Source organism: Gastrolobium bilobum, unplaced genomic scaffold (genome assembly GCF_033153095.1).
Source record: "Gastrolobium bilobum isolate Gb01-03AN ecotype WA unplaced genomic scaffold, APGP_CSIRO_Gbil_v1 utg1760, whole genome shotgun sequence".
NCBI classification, from domain to species: domain Eukaryota; kingdom Viridiplantae; phylum Streptophyta; class Magnoliopsida; order Fabales; family Fabaceae; genus Gastrolobium; species Gastrolobium bilobum.
The window spans coordinates 17208-44232 of NW_026898174.1; the positions used below are offsets into that span (position 1 = coordinate 17208).

The 27025-nt window shown below is 36.2% G+C and overlaps 1 protein-coding gene across 1 annotated transcript; it reads right to left on the bottom strand.

Moving 5' to 3' along the window:
- Positions 1-38: 38 nt before the first annotated feature.
- Positions 39-11465, bottom strand: LOC133313582 (kinesin-like protein KIN-14K). Its single transcript, XM_061514977.1, has 17 exons — positions 11321-11465; positions 10713-10831; positions 10525-10608; positions 10090-10167; positions 9907-9999; positions 9745-9777; positions 9568-9597; positions 9184-9495; positions 9019-9100; positions 8839-8934; positions 8581-8757; positions 8265-8371; positions 7993-8171; positions 7713-7877; positions 660-913; positions 407-570; positions 39-164 (listed from the first exon to the last, which is right to left on the bottom strand). The coding sequence occupies exons 1-17, from the start codon at positions 11463-11465 to the stop codon at positions 39-41; spliced, it is 2244 nt and encodes a 747-aa protein (XP_061370961.1).
- Between the last annotated feature and the right edge of the window lie 15560 nt (positions 11466-27025).

The following is a 27025-nucleotide window of genomic DNA, read 5'->3' on the forward strand; positions in this document are numbered from 1 at the left end:
CCAAATGAATCTTTGATTGGAAAAAGAAGACACTTACCTCAATCGGGGGAAGTTTCAAGCTTCTCAGAATTGCCACCAGGATAACCATTTTTCAGATTCTTAAGTAATTGTAGCCTCTCAATCTCCTCATCTTTTGTCAAAATAGTGTCCTTGAGAGAAGCCACCTGCAAGGGAAAGCAAAAAATTTAAACAAATTAATCCATAGTTGAATTTACTTCTCGGATCTAGTCATCTTCAGTTTTTCTCAAAACCAAAGTAAGTTTTCTATAAGCTTCTAATTTCAAAGCATACAAGGAAAAGAAAGGAAGATAGATAGTTGATCAACTTATAGGCATTTGATGCATTCATAAAATGATGGAAGGTATGTAAGGTATGAAACATAACCATCTTTAGCCAAGTTAAGCACCTGCTCCATCAATTCTCTGACATCTCTGCCCTCTTTGGTACTTCGTGCAGCTCCTAACTCAACTCCAGAAACCCTCTCAGCAAACTTCAAAGTACTCAGAGATTCAGAAAATGACTTTACGTCTGAATTAATTTGGACTAACATGAGTGTCTTTGCTTGACCACCTGTGCAGTAAAATCAATGACAGGCTTCAAATGCAATCCTAGCAAAGCAAGGCATGTTGACATTAAGAAATGATAAACAATGATTTTACCAAGAGATGATTGCAAAAGTTGAGTAAGCTTGCTGTTTCTGTATGGTACATGGGCACTCTTTTGAGAAAGTGCAAAAATGACATCACCAAGGGCAGATAGTGATTTGTTAATATGCTGTGCTTCCTTAAGTCTATCCCCAGTTACTTCAGAGCGGTCTACCCTTTCACTTCCTGCCAAATCTACCAAATGAAGATTACCTTGAAGAGAAGAACCAGACTTCTTATCCACTCCACGAACATGAATTGAGACCACACTGTGCACACAAGTTTATTGATCATCACAATACTAGAAATCTTTCAATGGTGAATGTAAATAACCAATTCAACCTAAAAATTTAAGCTGTTAGATGAGGCTATATTAATGGTTTTATATATATCTAACACGCCTCCTCACACGGAAGTCCATTGCACTTGAAAGATGAACAATGCACAGGTTCACATACTTATGCTAAGAAACTCCTCAAACTTTATCAATTATTAATAAAATGGGAGGCGATGAGTATAATGACCCTAACTGGTAAATCTTAATTAGAGGTTTAATTTAAGGATTTAAATGCCATAACTAGATTTAGAGCGTGATTTCGAGTATTTTGATTGTAATCATGACTAAGTCATGAACAGTGCGTTCTGCCGAATAATCTGCATTCTTGTGAATTAACCGGTAGAGCTTAAATGAGAAAAATTGTAACATCTCGGGCGCTGACGAGGGCGGGGAGTGATCGCCGGTGCGAAAGGGCATGGACAAGGAGCGGCTCCTGGCAGGCTTCCAGCGACGGAGGTCCATGAATGAATTGAATCAACACCCGAAAGAGAGGAATTCCAGAGACTGTGCTGGTATGGGACGATACAGTTGGGAATAGCTTATAAGAATTAATTGGTACTAACTATACTAACAAGATGCATATTCTTTTCGGTAGCCCGGAACGGAAGAACTCCACAGTTAGGCGTGCTTGACTTGGAGCAATTCTGGGATGGGTGACCTCGTGGGAAGTTTTTCGAGAAGTGTGCGAGTGAGGAAAAAACACACTGAAAAGTCTCGTGTTAGTATGTGGAGATAGTCATTGATTCTTGAAGCGGCCAGGCGTTACAAAAATGATTTTAGAGACATAATTTGACAATTCTGACGCCAAATATGAGTTCAGAACGAAAAATTGTATAGTCTGGCACTTTTCGTGAAAATCTCGTGAATAGTATTTTCTACCGGGTATTTCGTACTGCTGTCAAAGCAACCGGTAGAGTCCAGAAACAAATAATTGATGAAATAAGAATAATGAAGTCCAATATATTCCAAGCAAGTCAAAATAGGCCCAAAGAATGATAAATTAATAAGTTTAAGTTTCGTATGCAAACAGTGCACAATTAGTGAACCACAGTGCATTTCGTCAAAAACGGTGCAGAAACTATACTGTGAATTATGAATATTGTTCCTTAGGAAATAAAAATTAATGTAAATGAGTTCAGAAAAATAAAAATATGTCCGTAGCTGTAAACTAGTTCCGGGTCAGTTTAAGTGAAAATACGCGGGGGGAAAAACAACCGGTAAAAGCCACATCTACTTATAAACCTTTAAGTGACTTAAAAATCACTATTCACTCACCATATCTCTCTCCTTCTTCCCTCCCAACCCGCGGCTGCCATGGAGAAAGGGACTTAGGGTTTGTTTTTTTAATTCCTCTCATTTCCACTCATTTTGCCACCAAAAGTCATGATGCCATACATGAAAATTTAAGGAAAAAGGCTAGTGAATCCATTCCACCATCTATTTTGGGCTAAAATTTCTTGTTGAAAGAGCTATCATCTTCCCCCAATTCGAATCATTATTCATCAAAGAGGAGAAATTGGAGTTTTGATGGAGCTTTGCTTGGAGATTGTTCTCTAGGCTTTGTATAAGTGATTAGAGGTAATAAATCTATAATGACCATAACTGGTAAATCTTAATTAGAGGTTTAATTCAAGGATTTAAATGCCATAATAAGATTCAGTGAGTGATTCCGAGTATTTTGATTGTAATCATGACTATGTTATGAACAGTGCGTTCTGTCGGAGAATTTGCAGTCTTGTGAATTACCCGGTAGAGCTTAAATAAGCAAAATGATTTTAGAGGCATAATTTGACAATTCTGACGATAAAAATGAGTCCAGAACAAAAAATTGTATAGTCTGGCACTTTCCGTGAAAATCTCGTGAATAGTGTTTTTACCGGGTATTTAGTAGTACTGCTGTTTAAGCAACCGGTAGAGTCCAGAAATGAATAATTGATGAAATAAGAATAAGAAAGTCCAATATATGCCAAGCAAGTCAATATAGGCCCAAGAAAATGATAAGTTTATAAGTGTTGAGTTTCAAAAATAAATAAAGTACAGTTAGTGGTTCAAAGTGCATTTCGTCAAAAACGATGCAAAAACCATACTGTGAATTATGAATATTGTTCCTTAGGAAATAAAAATTAATGTAAATGACTTTAGAAAAATAAAAATATATCCGTAGCTTTACGTTAAGTTCCGGGTCATTTTAAGTAAAATACGCGATAGAAAAACAACCGGGTAAAAACTCATATATGTTTAAAACTAAGTGGCCAACGATGCACTTTTAAAAAAATCAGCTTCTCTCTCTTCTTCTTCCCAAAAAGCCGAGCTGCACCTTGGAGAAAGGGGGGTAGGGTTTTGAATTTCTCCTCCTTCTCCATCATCTATACTCCAAATTCAAAGACCCACCACATGAAATTGCTTGTAAACCACCCAATGAACCCATTCCACCCATCAATTTGAGCTATTGTTGAGTGTGTGAAGAGTTCTTCTCTCCCCCAAATTCGAGCTACTATTGATCAAGAAGAAAAAATGGATCTTTGGAGGGAGCTTTGCTTGGTGAAGGCCTTCTAGGCTTTGGGTAGTTCATTGGAGGTAACAAAACTCTAACCCTATGGCTTTATTATTGTGAATAATGTTTTGAAAGTCATGAGCATGGATGGGTAGGAAATAAAGTAGTATAAAACTTGAAAGTGATGATGGTTTGTTGTGTATAGGAAGTCATAGTGAAAAAATAAGCATTTTTACATGTGTTAAATGAAAAAAAAAATCCCCTTGTGTTGTGTCCCTTGATGTTCGGCCATGAGAGGGTATGGAGGGGATGATGTGCAAAAATTTAGTTTGTGTAATTGGTAGAGATATAAATATGTATTGTGAAGGTATAATGTGTTGGAAATGAGTGAAAATGGATGAGTTAGTAAGAATGCCTAAGTAAAAAGGACTTGGTGTCTAAACTCAAAATAGGAATCTAGTGGAAGCATTCCTAGGTGTTTGCAAGTTGTAAGGAAGTAAAGAAAATGTATTGTAAAAGAGAAGGATCTTTGGAAATTCCCCTTATAGGATTCGACCTATAGGGTATTTAGGGATATATTTTGTACATTTTATTTTAAATAAAATGTGTTGTAATAAATTGTATAAAAGTGATGAGTTTTGAAGAAAAATAGCACGATTTATGTTGAAAATTCCTAAGGGAATGGTTGATTAAATTAAAGAACACCAACAACTACAAAAAAGGTCTAGACTTGTGTATTGGCATAGGATTGACAAAAATGCAAAGAAATGAAAATAAGCGATAAAATGTATGCTTTGTGAAAGTATCATGGCATAATATCATTTTATTGATTTTATTGTAAATTCTTCTCTAGGTGTGCCTAGGGATTGAAAAGGAGTGGAATTCTATTGAAGCAATATAAATAATTTGTGCAACAAGTAAGGGTATTGGTAAAGCTTGAAGAGGTAAGCTCTATGTTTAAGGAGTCTTTTCCTACTTGAGTGCTCCACCATAGTTAGTGAACTGTGGTTGGATTGTATGACTGTTTTGATGCTTTGTATAGATGCATTCATATAGAGCTATTTGATAACATGATATGTTTTGTTCTGATATGACTTCTGTAAGATGATTTCTGTAATAATCTCTGGCCATTGATTGTATAGTACCCTGATGTCCGCTTTGGGGTCCTCCCTCGGGACTAATGGTGTACGCCTCTGATATGTCTGGTTCCGCTTTGGGGTCTTCCCTCGGGAACACGTGCGTTGATTTCCGCTTGGGGTCCTCCCTTGGGAATGACGGCGCACATCTCTGATATGATATGGATATATGCTCTGTTCTGTTATGATATCTGCTATATGTTTTATTCGTATACTTTGTATCTGACTTTCATGCAGAAGTGAGCCAGGGGTATGGAGAATTCTCTATAAACCTGGAGCTTATTGAGATTTGTAATCTCACCCCTCGTTGGGGCCATATTTTCAGGTGCCCAGTTCCCCGGTGAGACCTCTCTAGTCAGGGACGCGACCCGTGGCTGAGGATTTTGGACGGATGGGATTTTGAGTAGCTGTAGGCTACTTATATTTTGGAGTTTAGTGCTTTCATTTAGTATTTTAGTATTTTGTGGATCATGATGTTAGATCCTTTATTTTGTATATATGGTCTGTATATGTTTTGTACATGCCTGTCAGTTTGATGCATGTACATTTGAGTATTCAGGCACGTTATATGATGATGTAGTATTCAATTATGTTTATGTATTGGATTGCATGCTGTTAGATTAGCGGCACTGAGCCAAGTTATGCATGCGCCCATGGATGGGTATCTGATTATATTTGCATGACTGGTACTTCTGGATTGATGTGCTGTATAAACTGTTTATCAGGAAATGCTTCTGAGCGGGATTGGAAAATCTCCAGTTGTCCGATTTATAGAGGAAACTCTGTCCGATTTTCGTTTACATCGAATGAGAATTTAAAAAGAAAAAGAAAAAGTTAGCTCGTATTTTCGTAAGTTAAGTCTTCCGCTGTTTCTGCTTTTATCATATGTATGTTAATTGAACCGACTCGAGACGGGGATGTTACAAAATCTCTATTTCTATGGTTTGATTTTTGTGATTTAAGTTTGAGATTTTGAAATATGTTTTGGTGGGAAGCTTGTGATGAAATTTGAAAGTTTGTGATGTGTTAGTATTGTGTAGTGAGTTGTAATGTAGAATTAGACATTAACATGTATAAAAATTGGAAGAAATCCCATGTCTCCTCTTCCACTATATTTCGGCCTTAATGGAGTAATGAGGGTATGATGTGCAAAATTTTATTTCATGTATTGGGAAGGTTAATATGTTGGAGTAAGTGGAAATTTAATGAATTAGTGAGAGTACCAAAGTGGAAAAAATCCTATGTTATTATATCTCTATGTTTCAGCCCTAATGTACCGTAGAGGAGTTTGATGTTCAAAATTTAATTGGACATAGTGGGTATATACATGTGTATGTGCAAGTTGCAATTTAAGTGAAGAAAATAAATTGCAAAAGAAAAGAATCCTTTGAAGTTCCCTTGTAGATTTCGACCTATAGGGTGATTTAGGGATATATTAAGTTACATTTTATTAAAATAAAATGTGGAGTTTCCAATGCATGTAATTGATGAGTTGAAGAAGTGAAATGACTTGAAAAATTGTTGAAAGAAATATTGGTTTCCTTTATGTGTACCCACGGCCTTATGAAGAAAAATGGCATGAATTATGTTTAAAATTCTCAAGTGAATACTTAGTTAATTTAGGGAACGTTAACGATTATAAAATGATAAATTAAAGGAAATTATAAAAGCGTGGTCTTGACTTGTGAATTGACATAGGATTGGCATAATGTGAGGAAACGAAAGTGAACAATAAGATGTATGCCTTGTGTAAATTTCATGGCATTGTAACACTTTATTGATTTTTGTTTTGAATTCTTCTCTAGGTGTGCCTAGGGATTGAGAGGGTTTGAATGTCCGTTGGAGCTATATAAGTAACTTGCGCGACAAGTAAGCGAATTAGTAAAGCTTCAAGAGGTAAGCTCTATGTTTTAGGAGTCTTTTCCTGCTTGAGTTCTCCACCATAGGTAGTGAACTGTGGTTGGATTGTATGATTGTTTTGATGATTTGTATAGATGCATTCATATAGAGCTTTTTGATAACATGATATGACTTGTTCTGATATGATTTCTGTATTGATTGTATGGTACACTGATGTCTTCTTGGGGTTCCCCTGAGATTGACGGTGTACGCCTCTGACATGTTCTAGTTCCGCTTGGGGTCCTCCCTTGGGAACACGTGCATTGATTTTCGCTTGGGGTCCTCCCTTGGGAATGACGGCGTACGCCTTTGATAAGATATGTATATATGTTTTGTTCAGTGAAGATATCTATTATATGTTGCCTTGTGTACTCTGTATCTGACTTTCATGTAGGAGTGAGCCCAGGGGTATGAAGAATTCTCTATAAACCTGGAGCTTATTGAGATTTGTTATCTCACCCCTCTTTGGGGACATCATTTCAGGTTCTCAGATTCCCGGTCAGCCCTCACTAGGCAGGGACGCGACCCGTGGTTGAGGCGTTTGGACAGACCAGATTTTGAGTAGCTGTAGGCTACTACTATTTTGGAGTGTATTTATGTTATTTAGTATTTCAGCATTTTGGGGATCATGATGTCTGACCCTTTACTTTGTATATGGCCTGTATATGTTTTGTACATGTCTTTCAGTTTGATGCATGTACATTTGTGTATTCAGGCATGTTGATATGACGATGTAGTATTTAATTATGTTACGTGTTAGATTGCATGTTGTTCGGTATAGTGGCACGGAGCCAAGTTATATGCGCCCATGGATGGGTATATGATTTTATAGGGATGTCTGATACTTCTGAAAGTATATGCTGTATAAACTGTCTATCAGGAACTCTTCCCAGTTGTCCGATTTACAGAGGTTACTCTGTCCGATTTTCGTATCCGTCAAATAAGAATTAAACTAGAAAAAGAAAAAGTTTGCTCGTAATTTCGTAAGTTAAGTCTTCCGCTGTTTCTGTTTGTATCATATGTATGTTAATTGAACCGGCTCGAGACGGGGATGTTACAGTGAGGATCGAACCCATGACACCGAGACTCTGATATCATATAAAGAACCAATGTAACCCAAAAACTTAAGCTGTTAAGTGAGGCTATATTAATGGTTTTATATATCTCTAAGAGTGAATATATAGGGAAGGGAAAAAGCATACCTGTGAGAACGGCTACTTCTTTCATTCATAGCAGTGGAACCCTTGGCTCTATTTTTAAGACCAATGTCCATTAGTTTCATGACATCTGCAGTTGATTTGACAGGATACATGCTAGCATCAGGCACTGCTAAACCATTTGGTTGAGAGTGGTTCAATATCCCAAGTGTGTGCAAATCAAGGAAATCAAAGATAATAAACATGACATACTTCATGCAAAAAAATCAAAAAGAAGAAAAACACAACCAAAATAAACTGTTCAAAGCTATTGAAAAAAGGATATTTTTTTGGAGCACCATCACTTGTTAACAAATCCCGCACTTGTTCATTATATATCTCAATTATTTGAACCCCAATGTCATAGACTATGGAACTTTTTCTATTTGTGGATATGCTGAAGAGTTCATTCAGAGCTCGATAGTTAACACCAACACTTTCGTTTGTTGCACCATTTGGACCACTCTGAGAAAAAAATGACATCTTATAGAATGAGGATTTTCCATTAACTAGCATGGTGTATAAGATAAAAATGAGTATGTAAAGAGGGTTATATACCATTGTGTAAGTTTTCCCTGAACCAGTCTGGCCATAAGCAAATATACATACATTATACCCATCGAGTACTGATCGTATAAAGGCTTGTATGTCAGAGTACACCTCAGCTGTATAATTAAGATCAGTAATAATTAGTATATAATAAAACAAATCATGTGTGCTTTTCAGAGAGTTGGTTTATGACATGATATCAGAATCACTATGATCAAGTGGTCTAAATTTGGTCCTTGTTGCTGAATAAACAGGTATTGTTATGATGCAAAAAGTTCATCCATTCAAAGCCTAATGATAAAACGGTGAGTATATAGAAATAAACCTTGAGTTGAGGTTGGACCAAAGACCTTGTTAAACTTAAATGTTCTAAGGGCTTCTTTCCCTTGTTTGGAGGGATTTGCCACAACCAAATCTGTTTCACCAATGTGTTCCACAATAGACTGTTTTTCCTTTAGTCCAGCAAGAAATGGTCTGAGTCGACAATATACTCTAATATTTCCTGTATCAGAGAATTTTTTTTTTTGTGAATTCACAATACAACTACATCAATTACCTATTAGACAAACACAGATAATATTACCTTTTAATTCTTGAATTTCATTGAACATTTTTCGATTTTCTGAAAGAACTGCTTGATAATTCTCAGCTGCATCTACTAGTGATTTAAGATTTACACCTGAACAAGTTACGAACACAATGATCAGAGCTTACCCCCTCAAAAAAAAATAAAAAAATAAAAAAAGTGTATAACAAGGCCTACCTAATCGATTACATTCCTCAGCATAAACCGTTTTCTCTTTCATAACGTCTTGCTTAATGGATTCCCATGACATTTTCAATTTCTGGATGTTTGCAAATTCAGTGGAAAATTGTAATATTTGATATCATAACAATAAGATTGACATTAACCTATATATAAGTTTACCTGTAGGTAACTAAGCTGGAAATTAACAGCTTTTTGCATTTGGATCTCTTTCATTTTCCACTTCTGATATTTTGACTCAGTAAAAGCCTCTTTCTCTTTAACCTTATTTTTATATTGTTCCAATATCTGTTCAGTTTCTTGTGATTTCTGTTTCAGTTCTCCTTTAGCATCCTTTGCTTCTGCTTCCAACTGTGAGCATTTTACTTCATATGTTTTTTTCAACGTTTCTAGTTCTTGCTTCAATGTTGAAATTTCCATGTTTTTGTCTTCCAGCTCTTTAGTAAGTCTAATAACATCTTTGTCATCTTCCTTCTTTTCCACTTCTTTAGTCTTCTCAGTTTTAATTGACTCTTCTGCCTTCTCAGTTTTAATTGACTCTTCTGCCTTCTTTTCTTCCTTTTTAATCTTCTCAGTCTGTAATGAGGGGCCAAATTTCCCATAATATGATCAAATGAAAATAATTCATTTAGCATCAAAACACAAAAAAAAAAAAAAAAGTACTGTCATAACCTGTCTCTAAAAGTGCACTGATATGTTACTTGCAAAGTAAGAAAACATTACCTTTAGCTGCTGAAGCTGGCTTGTAACATCAACCTGTTACAAAAAGTTCCATATGATAAATAGAAAATATTGTACCAATATGCAAAGTTGAAGGGAATTTGAAATGGGTCCATTTATTCACACTTCTAACATGATGAAATCAGCTATAAATATTTGTGATACCTCACTCTCTTCCCCGGTTCCAGATGCAAGAGCCTCAAGTACACTGATTCTTGATTGATATTTTTCTTCACGAGCCTTAAAAAGATTGTTTTGCTGAAGGCAGAGGGAATGAAAATGATATATCAAAACCAATTGAGAAAAACAAAGGTAACTAGCTTATACAAAATAATGTAATTGACATACTTTTCGTAAATGTTCTGCTTGAGTTGATATACGCCGCTCAATCTCTTGGACAACTTTCCTCAACAAGCAAGCCACACGCTGAGATGCAAAGATATTGTAAGACATTACACTCAAAAACCTTTTTTGTTACACGTGTATGTGCAAGACATTTGCATGGACTTATACAAATGGATTCTCTTTTTTCTTGTTTTTAACGTGACCATATCACGTGAAAGATCTCAGTCATTCATTCATAAATCAACAGTCACAATTTTACTGAAAAAGTTCATAAAAAGAAAAAGTGGAAATTGTCACTTTAATTACTGACCATTGATATATCCACACCACATTGTCACGTTAAAGCAAAATATGAGAGAATCTATTCCCATTTACTTATACATGTGCTACATGAATGATTTATGTACATATGTAACACCAAAGGCTCCAAGGCCATACATGGGGTATTTCGCCATTTCTTCTCTCAACACTTTCTTCCAGGATACCATTGACAACACTCAGAAGCGATTGAGTGGGAGCATTCTGCAACGATAAATGCTGAAATAAATCAGTGATGCATAGAACTAGAAAAATATACATAAACATCATGTATCTCCGAAGGTGATGAAAAGACTAAGAGAACTTACATCCAAACAAGATGATGTCATCAGTTCTGAGATTTTTGCAGCAGGAAGATCAGCGTAGCTTCCATGTTTCAGTTGAAACACCTCAGGGAGCTTATGACCTATTAATGCAGCTGATGGTTCTGCAGAAGATGCAAAATTAGTAGACTTGGCATATTTTAAATTGAAGGATATACATGAATTGTATAATATACCCCTTAAAATATATATATGAAGTATATATATTTTAAATTTAAGTTACTGAGTAAAGACCTATCAATGATTTTTTATTATATCTCTAACACATCCCCTCATGCAAGAGTCTTTTGGCCTTGAAGTGTGGATACGATCTCGTGATCGTAGGGACTAATCATCTCACCTAGAAGTTTAAGCTATTAAGTAAAGGCCCATAAACGATTTGATATTATATGTCTCTAACATGCACAATTACAATAAAAGTTTGCAACACCATAGTTCTCTATAAGTCATATGTAGTAGACTTGGATATCAATAAATTTTCTTGTTAATATAATCATGTCACAATGTTTTGGAAATTGCAGGTTCAATCACATCTCATAAATATGCATCAAAACACAGACAGAAGGTAGACGCTGAGTTAAAATTCACCATACCTGTTATAATTGGGCTATGCAAGACACTTTGAAACTTTGACTCAGACAAAACCTTCCTTTGTGCTGAATGAACTCCATTGGAATTGGCACTTGAAATTCCCAGATCTCTGGGTTCTGTAATGTGGTTATTAGATGCTGGATTCATCACTAGGTAAATTCCTGGAGGGACTCACAACTTCAGGCGTCCATGGAGATTTGTTTCATAGAAATTTCCATTGTATCATATCTCACCCAAGAAACTCTTGAAAGCTGAAATTAATATCCAATCCACCCCAACAAAAGCAAATGTAAGAATCATTGTGTTGACCCTATGAATTATTATACAATACAATGCAGTGAAAGGCACTATAATTTTGCACTTGTAATGAGTTTTAGCATATTCCAAACTCTTCCAAACCAATCAGAAAGAATTATAAAACATAAAACACAGAAAATCCCAAGTTCTGAACAAGGGAAGAAAAAAAAAAAAAAAAAGTAAAAAAGAGCCATCATGCATAAAAATATGTATGACAAGTTTGATGTTTCAAGATTACATAGCAAACACAATAGCATTGCCACTTCAAAAGCAATACTGTAACATTATCCAAGGACAATTAGCTGAAATTATAACCAACCTTCCGAATTTAATCAAGCTCCTTGTCACTTATAAAGAACATCAAAATTACCAAAACAACAACATGGACAATGTGAAAAGCATCAACACAGGTGAATCCAACCTTGAGGATAGTAACATCGAATCAAATGTTCCTTCTTGTGGGGAGAGTCAGAGTAAATTCAAATAAAAATCAATTGGATTTTTCTACTATAGATATTTTTATTTTTTAATTTTAATTATTTAATGATTTTGGAAATTTTGGTTGAAATGCTTGACATAGATGGAAAGGGGGGTTCCGAGAAAATAGGAGAGCAACACTCTCTGCGTCACGATCGTTTTAGGGGAAGAACACCAATGAATGAATCACCCGCCAAAAAAAAAAAATGGTTCGGTGGGTGCTTGCCATGTGTCCAATACCCGAGAGCCACGGTGCGTCATATGTCGTCAATAAACTGCAGACCTTAGTCTTTAGAAGCCCAGACCCTCACTTTGGCCCAAAGAATGTTGGATTGGACGTGCATGAAGCAAGAACAGACCCACCACGTGCTGAAACAGTAAACTACATGAAATTCTTTTGGATTCATGCAGTAATATTGGGGATGCACGTTCAAATTCACGTCAGACGCATAAATGTTGGAGAAATATAAATATATTAATGCAGTTTCATCCTATTGCTTAAATTTTTGGCTTGAATTGATTTTTTATATGGTATTATAGTCTTAAGTGATTAAGTGATCACAAACTCAATTATCTTTGCTCCCAATCATAAAGAAATAAAAAGCGAAGAAATAGAAAATCAATGGAAAAGTTAAGATAGTTTTCTGTTTTAGTCGGATAACTCCACGTATGCTTGAAATCCCCTCCAACCTCGCAGTGTAGCACCCAATGCATCATATTCCTCCGTTCCCAGATTTGATATGTTGATGTTCTTAGCAATCAAATTAAATCTAGAATATTACCAAAAATAAAACTTTTTGCACACACTAGGAAGAACATGATTATGAATGTCATATAGGTTAAAAAAGTTAGCTAAAAAAAATTGTCGGGGTTTTAAGCTCAACATCTCCCACTTATTAAAAATAAACTAAAAGCAATAAAGGAAAACTAAAATTGAAATAGTAGAAGCAAGAAATTGCCAGGTTATCTCCCAATAGGTGCTTGTTTAACGTCATGAGTTTGACGTATCTTCATGTGATTATGGTGGCTCAAAGCATGAGCTCAATGATGACCATGTCCCCTCGGTAAAAAATTATGCCCTTCCATAATAATAATCATGTGCTTACGGATGAGATGGAGTATCTAAGGAACTCTAAACTTAGTTTTTACATGTTTTTTCTTGCTCCTAGGCTTTTCTATCTTAACCTTTGGCTTACAATTTTCACATGGTTGATGGCCTTTGTTCTTGTTATTTTCCCTACCTTTCTTTTCACCAACAAAGCAAACTTGGCCTTCCGGCTGAGGCGTAAGCGGTGGGGTTTCTTTTTCAAAAACTTTGAATATCGCTTGTTCTCTTTTCACCCTTAAGATCAACTCACCCTTAGGTACATCAACTAACGCTCCTGATGTTGTTAAGAAGGGTCTTCCGAAGATTAGGAACTGTGACATCTTCTTCTATATCAAGGATAACAAAGTTAACAGGAATGATAAACTTGTCTACCTTGACTAGTATATCTTCTATAATGTCATAAGCTTGCTTTGTGGAGTGGTCAGCCAATTGCAATATTATCCTAATTGCAATATTGTCCTAATTGGCTTCACTTCCATAATTCTTATCTTTTTCATCATGGATAATGGCATTACATTAATACTGGCACCAAGATCACATAAGACTTTATCAACTGCACTATGCCAATTGTGCAAGAAATTCTAAAGCTTCCAGGATCCTTTAATTTTGGAGAAAACTTCCTTTGTATGATTACACTACACTCCTATGTTAAAACACTGAGTTTATCCTCTATGAGCTTCCACTTTTTTGATAAAATCTCCTTTAGGAACTTGTCATAAGAAGGCATTTGCTCCAGAGCTTTCGCAAAAGGAATATTAGTTTACAATTTCTCAAAGATATCTAAAATCTTAGAAAATTGCTTCCTTTGTTCTTGTTGCTTGATCCTCTGCGGGTAAGGGGCTTGAGCATATGGATTGGGCTCTGGTGGTTTGTACTCATTAACACCTAGAAGACTTAAATATGGATTGCTTGATCCCCGTCTCAACCCGGTTCAATTAACTTACATAAGATACTAAAACATACATCAGCGGAAGACTAACTTACAAACTTACATTAGCTTACAAAAATACGAGATAACTTTTTGCTTCTATTTCTTTAATGTGTTTCACATGATATATAGCATTTCATAACTTTCTTCTAATTAATTTTTCATGTGACAAAAATTAAAATCGGATAGCATAACGACTGTAACCCGGACAATGGGGATTTAGAAATCCCACGCTCAAGGTTCCCTGATAAACAATTCATATAATCCATAATTTCAGAAATCTCAGATATCCATTAAGGATCAAATACGCATCCATAGGCTCATGCATAAATTGGCTCTGTGCCACTATGTTTAACAATATGCATAACCAACACATATACATAACTAAATGCTAAGTAATCATATAAACATGCCTGAATATACAATTGTACATGCATTAAAATGGAAAGGATGTATAAAGCATATACATGGCATATACAAAATAACGGATCAGACATCATGATCCCCAAAATAAATAGAATACGCAAGCAACATAATAATCCTCCAAAATACAATAGCATGCAACTACCCAAAACTTGGTCCACTAAGGCACTCTATCCACTGGTTGTATCCCTTCCCCGTGAAGGCTCGCCGGCAATTTGTACACCTGAAATGATGTCCCCAAATGGGGTGAGATAACAAATCTCAATAAGCTCTAGGTTTATATAGAATTCTTCATACCCTAGGCCCACTCCTGCATAAGAGTCAGATACAGAGTATACAAGACATCATATAAACAAATATCATAACTAAACTAAGCATATACACATATCTTATCAGATATGTACGCAGTCATTCTCAAGTGAGGACCCCAAGCGAAAATCAGCGCACATGTTCTTATAGGAGGACCCCGAGCGAAACCAAACATAATCAAAGGTATACACAGTCAGTCCCAAGGAAGAACCCTAAGCAGACATCAATGCACATAGAATCAATGACCAAAGATCATTACAGAAATCACATCAGAACAAAACATATCATATTATCATATAACTCTATATGAATGCATCTATACAAAGCATCAAATACAATCATACATCTAACCATAGTCAACTAACCATGGTGGAGCACACAAGTAGGAGAAGTGCAAAAATATAATGGTACATTTAGTGAAGGTATATGTGAGTGTGGTTGTTGTGAATTAAATGAGCAATGGAATGTATAAAAAAAGAAATCCCTTGTAAACCTTTCCAATTAGGTTTCGGCCTTTAGGGTATAATTAGGGGTTTGAAATGTAAATTAAAGTTTGAACAGGTGTGTAGGCTTTGGAATATATGTATGTATAAGAGAATATATGAGTTAAATGGTTAAAGAATTCCTTGGTTGTGAAAATGCCACTTTGAGGCCTATGTGCTTAAATTGTGGAAACTTGGAAAATCATGAATATATAAATGAATTTTGGATTAGAGGTGTGTGACAAGCTTGAATTCGATGGACTAAAGCATTCGAATCATAAAATTGGCATGGTTTCCTTCATGTGCCTATTGGCCATTTACAAATGAAGTATGTTTAAGAGTGATTGTTTTTGCTAGTGAGCATTTATACGGTCTAAAGACTATATGATTAGATGTTTAAACTTTTGGTTGGGTTAGTTAAAAAGAAAAATGAATAAGTTCCTTCTTTGGGCCTTATATGTGAATTTGGCTATTTCCAAAGGGGGTATGTGCTAGGAGTTACTGTTTTGCAAAGCGAGCACACTTTTATGCGTAAAATAATTTATGTAGGTGGCTAAGCTTGGGTTTAGGTACTAGACAAAGAGAAATCTTATAGCTCCTTTGTAATAGGTACTCTGCCTTAAATCAGGAAAAATAGGCTTCAAGGTGCTAAAAGGGGTAATGAGTGTTCTAAAGGCCTTTTGGGGCTATCCTAAGACAAGGTAGATATGTGGAATTATGTGGGAATCTGTTGAACAAAGAACCACCCACCCAGGGTCTAATGTGGTTAAGTTAAAAATAATTTGGTTATGACTTGTGTGAATATTATAATATTGGCATAATAATTGATAAGAAAAAAGAAAGTAATCAACAAAGTGTGTGTCTTGTAGAATTACATGTCATTGTATCATTTTATTGAGTTTTGTTTTGAATTCTTTCTCTAGGCGTGCCTAGGGATTTCGAAAGTTTGGATTCTTTTGGAGGAAGATAAGTGACTCGGGTGACAAGTAAGATTATTGTTAAAGTTCCAAGAGGGAAGATCTATGTTTAAGGAGTCATCACACCTCCTTTGGATCATCATGGTCGAACCCTAAGGAGAGATTCAAGAGGATTTTTTTCCCAACTTTACATACATATACATGTTCATCTCACATTACCACATCTAAACATCAATAATCCATCACTAATTCAAATTTCAAATTTCATATTTTCCTCAAATATGTTCATGAACCCTAGGCTTAGAAATCAGTTATTCAACCAACAGTAATAGATTTTCTTACTTTAAACCACTTTTAGGCAACCAAAGGATCAACCTCCAAGCATTGGATCATCCAAAAACCTTACTTTTTCTTGGACAATGAACAGTACCCGCATGGAAGAGGAGAATAAATCTCTCTACAATGAACCCCACTCTAAAATACTAGTACCAATGGATTCCTCTCAAAATTTCCTTCAAGTTAGGCTTTGGAAGGACATGATTTGGAGGTATGTAGCTAAAGATATAAGCTTTGGAACATTTCACTCAAAATTTTCTTTTTCCATGGAGGGGAGCACGTTTTTGCAGCTGTGAGGAAGAGAAATGAGAGACAATGAACAATGTCTTTTAAGTCACTTAAGGCTTATATGCACATGTGGTTTTTTAACAGGTATTTTTCTCTCACTTACTTTCACTTAACTTGACCCGACATTAACTCAAAGCTACGAACATAATTTTTTTTTTTGAACTCATTTATATTAATTTTTATTCCATAAGGAACAGTATTAACAATTCACAGTTAGGTTTCTGCACCGTTTTTTACAAAATGCACTGTGAATCACTAACTGTTCATTGTTTGCACATGAAATCGTAAAACTTCTAAACTTATCACTTTTGGGGTCTATCGTGACTTGTTTGGCATATATTGAACTTTCACATACTTATCACATCATTTATTCAGTTTTGGACTCTACCGAATGCTTAAACAGCGATACAAAATACCCGGTAGAAAATACTATTCATGAGATTTTCGCAAAAAGTGCCAGACTATACAATTTTTCTTTCTAAACTTATATTTGGCCTTAGAATTGTCAAATTTGGTCTCTAACCTCTTTTTGCTCATTTACAAGCTCTACTGGTTGCTACACAACAATGCAGAATACCCGGCAGAAGGCATTGTTCGTGACCTAGTCATGATTACAGTTAAAACACTCGAAATTACGTTCTAAATCTATTTATGACATTTAAATCCTTAAATTAAATCTCTAATTAAGATTTACTAGTTTGTCATTATATTCATCCTCTGTGAGCTTACACTTCTTTGATAAAATCTCCTTTAGGAACTTGTCATAAGAAGGCATTTGCTCCAGAGCTTTCGCAAAAGGAATATTAATGTATAATTTCTCTAAGATCTCTAAAATCTTAGAAAATTGCTTCCTTTGCTCTTGTTGCTTGATCCTCTACGGGTAAGGGGCTTGAGCATATAGATTGGGCTTTTGTGGTTTGTGTTCATTAACACTTTACCCTTTGCATTTTTCTTCCTAGTAGTATCTCTATCTCTTTTAGCTCCTTCAACATCATCCTCTACTTTTTCCTTCCTCTTGAATTTCTCTTTGCAAGAACTTGAGTTCTATGCATCATGACTAGGTTAAAGAGTTATCACCTTGCTGCTTTTGGTAGTGATTGCATTGCAATGCTCTTTCGGATTGATAATTGAGTCTCCTAGAAAAGTGCCTCGAACTCTTTCAGATATCTATTTAGCCAATTGTCCAATCTGGTTCTTAAGAATCCTTATAGATGTCTTCTGGTTCCAGAATGAAGATCAAGTATCTTGCGTAAAGTTCTTAGTCTCCCGCACCAATTACAAGAGTGCATTTTCTAAGGCAGAATAAGAAGAATCTTGATGCATCTGTTGCTGTTGTTGCTGCAGAGGCTGTGGCTTGTAGGGAAAGCTGGACTGATTCTTCCACCCAGGATTATATGTATTGCGATATGGGTTATTCTGATTCCTCTGAGCATTACCCATGTAATTGACCTGAGCTGACTCTGGTGTTCCAATAATATCATAATCCCCATTAGCATTCTCACCTCCATACACGTCACAGACTGCAGGCAAAGTGTTGACTGCAAAGACCTAGAACGTTGCTAATTGCTTTATGAGAGCTTTTAATTGTTGTTGAAGTTTTATGCATTTGCATCATCTGTTCATTTCATGCCAACAAGGTATCATAGTCATCTAACTGCATAATTCCTGTTTTTCTTGGTTGCACTCAAGCATTATCAAACTCCTGAAATACCAATGACTCAAGCAACTCAAGCGTTTCTTGCGAAGTCTTGGATTTGAGCGATCTTCCTACTGCAGCATTTACCATAAGTTTTGAAGTAGGGGTCGTCCCGGTAAGGAAGATTTGAGCCTGTTCCCAGGCCTCTAGTCCATGCTATGAGCGTTTTCTGAGTAGTCCTTTAAACTTCTCACATGCTATATACAATGACTCATTATCCTTCTAAGCCTAACAAGAAATATCAACCTTCAACTTAGCTAACTTGGACGAAGGGAAGAATCAAGCTAGAAACTTTGTCGACAAATTACCCCAAGTAGTAATGCTTGCTTGAGGTAGTACCTGCAACCAACTCCTGGCTATGTCTTTCAATGAAAATGCAAACATCCTCAGTAAAATAGCATCTCAGGGAACCCTATTCATCTTCAAGGTATAACATAAAAGCTAAATTCTCCAGATGCAGGTGAGGATCTTCTGCGCCTCCTCCACCAAATTGCTTACCTTGGATTAACTGCAGTAGTGATGGCTTGATCTCAAAGTTATTTGCATTCACTGGCGGTGATGGTCCTCAAAAGTTGAGGTCCATTAAGTATATATCACTCCACAAAACCCCTGGTTTGGTCACAAATCACTCTCTTTAACCTTCTTTTTCCATGTAGAGCAATTGTCTTGAAAAGTGGACCAGAGCAATACTTGAAATGGGAATTAGAGTAGGCCTGGAGCAAATTGACATTATCTTTTTCACATATGATTATTGGGTTGATTTGTTTTGATCAGGAAACCTGAGACCTAACAGAAGGGCCCACACATTAAGGAAAAGAAGGAAGAATGCTACGCAGGAGGGAGCATAAAAGCCTGCTACAGTACAAAAGCAGTAAAAGGCAGCAATCATGAGCCTCCACGTCAGCCACAACAGAGAAGGTGGAGGGGTCTCCCTGATTCCGAAATTTTCACCCGAGAAAAAGCACCAAAAGCAAGGGGGACCACTGCTATGCAGAGCTGAGCTGGCAGAGAGCAGACCGACTATTAGAGAGGATTTGAAGAAGGCACAGCCCTTGATGAAAGGGACAATGAGGATCTGACAGAATAACTCTATAAAAGGAAGAATCAACTTTCATGAGAAGGGATTGGGACACCATTCGAGGGCTTGCCATTTTATTTTTCCTGATATTTTTCTTTTGTAATGCTCGCTAGGAGCTAACTTCCTCTAAGTAGGTGAGGGTTCCATAGAAGTAATCCCTTTTTGTCTTAGGATAACTTTGTAAGGAACACATATTTTATGAATGAATTTTGAGCTGTTCTTTGATTTAATATATTGATTCTGTGAAACCCTTTTGGCTGGCAACCTCATCCCGGGACCACTCTGTCGATGAAACACTGTCAAGGGCGTGCAGAGCAGTCTCAAGATCTTGGGGTAGTTCAGCCTGAAGAAAGGAGGGAGGAACACCTGGAATGAAGAGCACTGCCATGTGAATCCAGGCTCTTTTGAGAAGGCAGCATGGTCTCCTTGCATTTAACTCTAAGTTCTACGGAGTAATGTGGAGAGTAAGGCCTTGCTCTTTTACTTACTTGTGGCAAAACGACAAAAGGAGCAGAATCCATTTTTAAAATATGCTACCAAGCAGGGTTAACCAAAAGGATGAAAATATGGAACCCGAAACACCTACTTAACTCTTTCTAAACTCAATCTCACATCAAACTTTTGTTATAACTTTCTTCACGACAACCAAATTGTGCTTATCTATTGCTGCTTTTATAATCACTTCCCTAATTTCTTTTGAGTTACTTCAATTTGATGCCTTGATATTCGATGACTATGCTAAGTTATTCACTGCTCTCATCTAGTTCAGAATGGTTAACACTGTTTAACTAGCTGGCTAGAGATTTCTCCTTGTGAAGCTTGGTTGAGAATAACTATTTTCCTTTCATTTTTCTAAGAATTAAGTTTCCCTGAACGATTCCTTCTTCACAACTGCTCCCTGAGGACGATAAATCTGGGGCTAACAACACTCTGTATTGCTTGACACGTACGCTTGCGTATAGTTGAAGAGGGCTGCTCTCCGTCAGAGTAGATTGCTCCTGTTTGCAATCTCGATTATCACTCTGTATTATTGCTCCTTAAAAATATCCCTGAGCAGCTCTCGGTTCGACTAAGCAGGGGGCCTCACAATACTTGCAATAGGTGGAATTCTAGATGAAGTCATGTAATCTCTTAGGTCTTCCTGGAGGTGGTGGTGGATCTTCTCTTCCAGCCATGGTCTCTTCCTCCAATACAATAGAATTTGACGCTTCTTGTTGCTTTTTTTTCCCTTGCAAGCTTTTTTTTTTGACAATTTTCTCTATCTCTGGATCAAATTGCAAAGACCCAGTGTCAACGATAGCTTGAATAAACTAGAAAATAGAATAATTAAATAAAAACTAAAACAAAATAGCTAAAATAAAAATAATAGAAAAAGAAAGGTCTAATCTAAAGTGGCTATAGCTACTACTAATGTTGAAATAAACTAATCTTAGACAACGACGACAAAAACTTATTGCAAACAAGGCAAATGCACTGGTCGTACATGTAATAAAGTGTATGACTACAAGATCATTCCCATGAGAATTAGATTTCAACCACTAGTTCACTATTAATGCTTAAGTTGGATAATTGATCAAACGAATTTTATGAAAAATAAAGTAAATAACAAAACAAAATTGCAAAATATGAGTAGCTTGACAATCAAGAAACACAGTTAGGATTTTGATTTCCCCAATCTCCCATTTACGTTTTGAACTACAACCCCCAATTAAACATTTTTTTCATATCACCAATCAATTCCTTAAATTAATTAGGACTCAATCCCTTGACATCTGACGATTCTCCAATTTACTATGTATTAAGGGTTAATATGAGCATGAAATTGATTTAAAAGTAATTAAAAGTTACGAGAATCATAATTAAATTGTTATTTTATTATCAATAATATTCTCATAAGATTTCTTGTATTTTGCAGCAAATTTCAGCTCAATAAAGAGATAAATTGGAGAGATCAAGTAGATTGCTTTGGATTTCTGAATCATTCAAGATCTTATCAAATCTTCATTTGAATATATTTTAAGGAAAGTTTTCCATTAAATAAAAGGGGAAGATTTGAAGGATTGGATCAAAGATATGATTAGAGATTCTAGTGAAGATTTCATTGAAGATATGATAAAAAATTAAAAGATATGGTTTCATCCTATAAAAAGGCATCTCTTGGAAACTCAAAAGACAATTCGCTAGAGGCAAGCAGATTGAGAGGAAGGTGGAGAACACCAGATACCAGAGTTGGAGATTTCAGAAAAAGAGGAGCTTGAAGGAGACTGAGCACCATTGATTCTTTCTCTTCATTTTCTTCTTTTCTTTTCTTGTTATGAATTCCTTTTATTATTTTGAATTGTTCAAGTTAGATATGTCTGGCTAATTTTTCTTTGTAGTTGGGATCACGGATCCAATGTGAATCCTTTATATTTACTAAATTGTTTTTATAATTGTTTTAATTTAATTAGTTTTATTCTACCTGAGTGAATTTTTCCATATCCTTTTTAGAATTGATCGCTCTATTATAGGGTTTTGAGGGTTAGAGCTCACAATAGGAATATTGGGATTTTAATTCAGAAAATGGTAGAATAACAATTTGTGCATGATCTAGACATAGGCTTACATAGATTGCAAACTTTTACATTCATCCGCTTAATGTTTGATTCAAGAGGGATCACTAGGACACTAAGGTTCTAATCGGTTTAAAAGGTTGAATACGCTAAGGCATTAGGGTTCAACTATTTAATAGGGAAAAGATGAATTGTCTGAGCTAATGAATTAATTGGTTATAAAATTTAATTTAGAATTATAAGGGAGGATCAGAAGTGAAGTGCATGCTGGCTGCAGTTTCTTTATCTTATTTACTCATACCTTCTTTGACGTTCTTGATTATTCTGGAATGCTTTTGATTATTACTGTCTTAAATTTTAATTCAAAATCTACTGTCTCAATTAAATCGAATTTTCCAAATTAAGGGGACGAGTTAGAATAATAATTATTGCATTAATCCTCGTGGGAACGATATTTTTTTATCACTTTATTACTTGGAACAATCGGTATACTTGCCGATTTCGCAACAACAACCCAATTATTTATTATCTTGAAAGAACTTTAGTTCCCCGGTACTCTTCTAGAAAATAAGTATTAAGTTCAAAAATCATAAAGATTGCATAAACCCTATGTTTATCCATAGAATCACAAAAATTACGATGAATTTATCATCCACGGTTCATGTACCAACATCCATATTGTCATATATTCACCCTAGATCAATTTACAAGATCAAACTCATGGAAGGCATGAAGAAAAGATAAATTCATTCAATATAAAAATAAAAATTGACAATAAAGATTATTCATAACATAAATATTTGATTGAGTTCCATTTATCCCTAATGACAAAAGAAAAATAGCCTAACATATTAGAATCAGGAACACAAGAAAGCTTCCCCAAACTCCATTGATGTGATGACACGGTAAATCTTCAAGGTTTCCAGCATAATCTTGAATCCAACTCATCTCTGGTTCTCAAAAGCATGAAAAATGCGATTTTAAGATCAAAACTAGGTCTCAGCTGCCAAGTCTTATAAAGAACTCATTAAGAATAGCTTAAACAGGTGTATGGATCCTTTTTTTAGGTGAAGATCGCCTAATGGGCCTTAATTGGGTTGCAACGGGCGTTAAAACATGCTAGACTGCATTAAAATGCGCTAGTTTGACAACTAAAACATATTTTCATATTTTGGACATAACTTAAGTTGTACTTGTTCGATTGATGTGATATTGGTCTCGTTGGAAAGATAAAAGAAAGCTCTACAACTTTTATGAAAGAACACAAGATCTAATTCCATCATGTTAGATATGAAAAATTGGTAGAAAGACATCTTTAAGGAGAGATTAACTAAATAGTTGCTCCTTATTTGCCACTTTAAGTTCTTCAAGCTTAACCATTGCTCCAATACTCCAATTCATCTCGATCATCCTACAAAACAAGCAAGAATCATTTATATGAGTTAGTGATTCAAAGTTAATGCTTTTTAGCCAAATAACTCTAAGTTTTCATGCTTTTGACTAGATATAAGAGTGATTTTAGTCCTTAAAACATTATAAACTATGTGTTTATCAATGCTGCAAATGTTCATGTTTTATAAACTATAAGAATTTCAAAAAGAAAATTATAAGAGTAAAGCCTCATTTGAATTCCTAACAAAAAACACGGTCTCCACTTTCGTCCCTTAAAAAAATCCCATATTAGTCCTTTTTAGGGACTAAATTGGGTCTTCATTGAATTTCTGAGGGACCACATTTTCAAAGAACTAGAACTGTAGAGGGACCAAAAGTTGACTTTTTTTGTAAGGAACAAAAGTGGAGATCGTATTTTTTGTTAGGGACCCAAAGGGACTTTATTCAAATTATAACTTCTTTCAACTAAATGGTTAGAGGATTTTGATTCGAAAGAACACTAACTAGATTCATCAAGAGTTCTGCTATTGCATTAAACTAATAATTAGCCTCCAATTCATTAAGAAAAATGAAAAGAAAATGCACTAATAGATATAATATTTGAAAAAATAAAGTAATTAATGTGCATGCATTCTGCATTCTTTTGGAGCACAAATAAACTTTGCTCATGATCATAAGATATTTTTGGCTGTAAAAATAGAAATGCAAGAAATCAATCCTTAAAAAGTATAAAATTATGTTACATAGTTAGTCAAATAACAATAGATGGACTAGAAACAATCTAAGGTCCAATTATTTAAGCAACAAGGCTAACATGGTATTAGGTGATGCTACAATTGATGTTTGATGCAAACACATAACAAACTATTCATTGCTCTTGTTATGGATCCCAATGTTGAGACAAGTATTGGACTAAGACACGAAGACCTTGCTAAGGCCCAAGAAGCTTTCTGAATACATAGTGGGCTAGTGATACCTTAAGCCCGTTAGGTTCTTTAGTGAAGAATGTATGTTTCCTTTTATTAAGGGTCCGTTAAGTGTACCGTCCATCATGTGACTGATATATGTCACGTAGAATGAATGAACGAGGCAAGTTTTATGTGAAATCTTCTCTCTTCCCTCCTCTCTCCTCTTTCAACTCTATCTCTCTCTTTCTCTCTCCTAATTCAGATCTCCCTAGTTACATTGGTTCTTTCATTGATCTTCAATGGTAGAAAATACACGTCTCCGTGATGTCGCACAACAGATCCATGATCTCCAGCGATCACGCCAAGCAACACAGAACCAAATATCTAACCTGGAACTCGCTCAGGATCGTCGTTTTAGCACCATGGAGCTGTCACACAACCAAAGTATGGACGTTCAGAGCCAACGTATGGATACACTGCAACAACAGTTGCAGGAAGTCCTCACTATCCTACACTCTTCACCGTCCTTCACAGATCCAAACACAGGAGTACTAGGCTCAGGCCCCTCTCGCTCATCCTCTAACCACACACAAGAGCCTCCCCGTCAACGTTAAATGAAGTTAGATTTTCCCAGATTTGCTGGTGGTGAACCCACTGATTGGCTATTTGCTGTAGAACGCTACTTTAGATTCTACAATGTACCTAACCAGGAACGTCTTCTGGTGGTTTCGTTCAACCTGGATCCACCTGCGTCTTCGTGGTTTCAGTCACTGGATCAGGATGGATTACTTCCTGATTGGAATTCCTTCGTTACCGCCTTAAATCGTCGCTTTGGTCCGATGGAATTTGAAGATCCTTCAGTAGCAATCACTAAACTCCAACAAACCGACAGCGTTACTGAGTATTATGCCGCATTCGAGCAATTATCCAGGAAAATTACTGGGTTATCTATCACAGTAAGGAAGGGACTATTCTTAGCAGGACTAAAATCCACAATTCGCTGCTCAGTCCTCGTTCACTGACCTCATGATACTCACGATGCTCTGGCTTATGCAAAAGTATATGAAGAGAAGCTCAATAATGAGAAGCCGCTCAAACCTTGGGCCCCACGCACCACACCACTTAACCCTCAGCATCCCCAACTGACTCCACACCCCACCTCATTGACACCTGCCAAACCACCTATCCCTCTGTCCTCATTACCTATCTGCCACCTATCACTAGCAGAACGGCAAGCCAGGCGTGAGAAAAATCTTTGTTATAATTGTGACAAAAAATTCACTGTTGGGCATCGTTGTAGAGGGCGAGCCTCCCTTCTATATCTGGATGGCTCTGAGGATGAAGATGGCAATATCCAACTAGAGGAGGATCCTCCTCCTGAACAGGAATCAATACCAGAGATCAGCTTAAATGCACTATTTGGTCATAGAACCTCTAATTCCTTCCGGCTTCCAGGATCAATTTCTGGTACAGTTGTTCAAATTTTAATTGATGGAGGTAGTACTCACAATTTCATAACACCAAGAATGGCCTCTTACCTTAATCTTGTTATGCATGCCATTTCTCCTTTTAATGTGCATGTTGGTAACGGTGATACACTTACCTATTCAGCATCTTGCTCAGCCATTGTTTTAAATATGCAATTGAATACATTTGTAGTTGATCTGTTTGTTTTAGACCTTAAGGGTGCAAATGTTGTTTTGGGCGTCCAGTGGTTGGCTACTCTTGGGCCCATTATTATAGATTATGTTGCGTTAATGATGGCTTTTACATATTCTGGAAATCAGATATTATTGCAGGGGAATCAGCCTATTGGGCCTACTCTTATTACTTCTGCCCAGCTACACAAGAAGATCACCCGTGATTCTATATCATCGTGTCTAATATGCCTCTCCTCCACACCTCCCACACCCTTTGCAGCCCAACCCCACACTACCACAAACACCACCTCACCTCCTTTATCCACCCTCCTCCACGAATTCTCTGATGTGTTTGTTGTACCTAACACATTACCACCAGATCGCAATCTAAACCACCACATTTCCCTTGTTCTAGATACTAAACCCGTACAAGTCAAACCATACCGTTACCCATATTACCAGGAAAATAAAATTGAAAAATTGATTTCTGTAATGCTCACTGTGGGGTTAATCCGCCACAACCAATTTGAGTATAGCTCTCCGGTTCTCCTAGTGAAGTAAAAGGACGGTACATGGAGATTTTGTGTAGACTATCGAGCCTTAAACGCCATTACTATTAAAGACAAATTCCCTATACCTACCATTGATGAATTAATCGATGAGCTACATGGAGAAACAATTTTTTCCAGACTTGATCTCAGGTCAGGATTTCACCAGATAGGCATGCATTCTCCTGACATTCATAAAACGGCGTTTCGCACACACCATGGGCACTATGAATTCTTAGTGATGCCTTTTGGCTTGAGCAATGCGCCTTCAACATTCCAAGCCACTATGAATCAGGTTTTTGCAGCTTATTTGCGCAAGTTCGTTGTG

Coding starts and splice junctions, on each gene's coding strand:
- LOC133313582 (XM_061514977.1), bottom strand. CDS start 11,465: ATGAATCCAGCATCTAATAACCACATTACAGAACCCAGAGATCTGGGA. Junction 10,168..10,524: donor GAAATGGCGAAATACCCCAT/GTATGGCCTTGG, acceptor TTTGCATCTCAG/CGTGTGGCTTGCTTGTTGAG. Junction 9,598..9,744: donor GCCAGCTTCAGCAGCTAAAG/GTAATGTTTTCT, acceptor CCCTCATTACAG/ACTGAGAAGATTAAAAAGGA.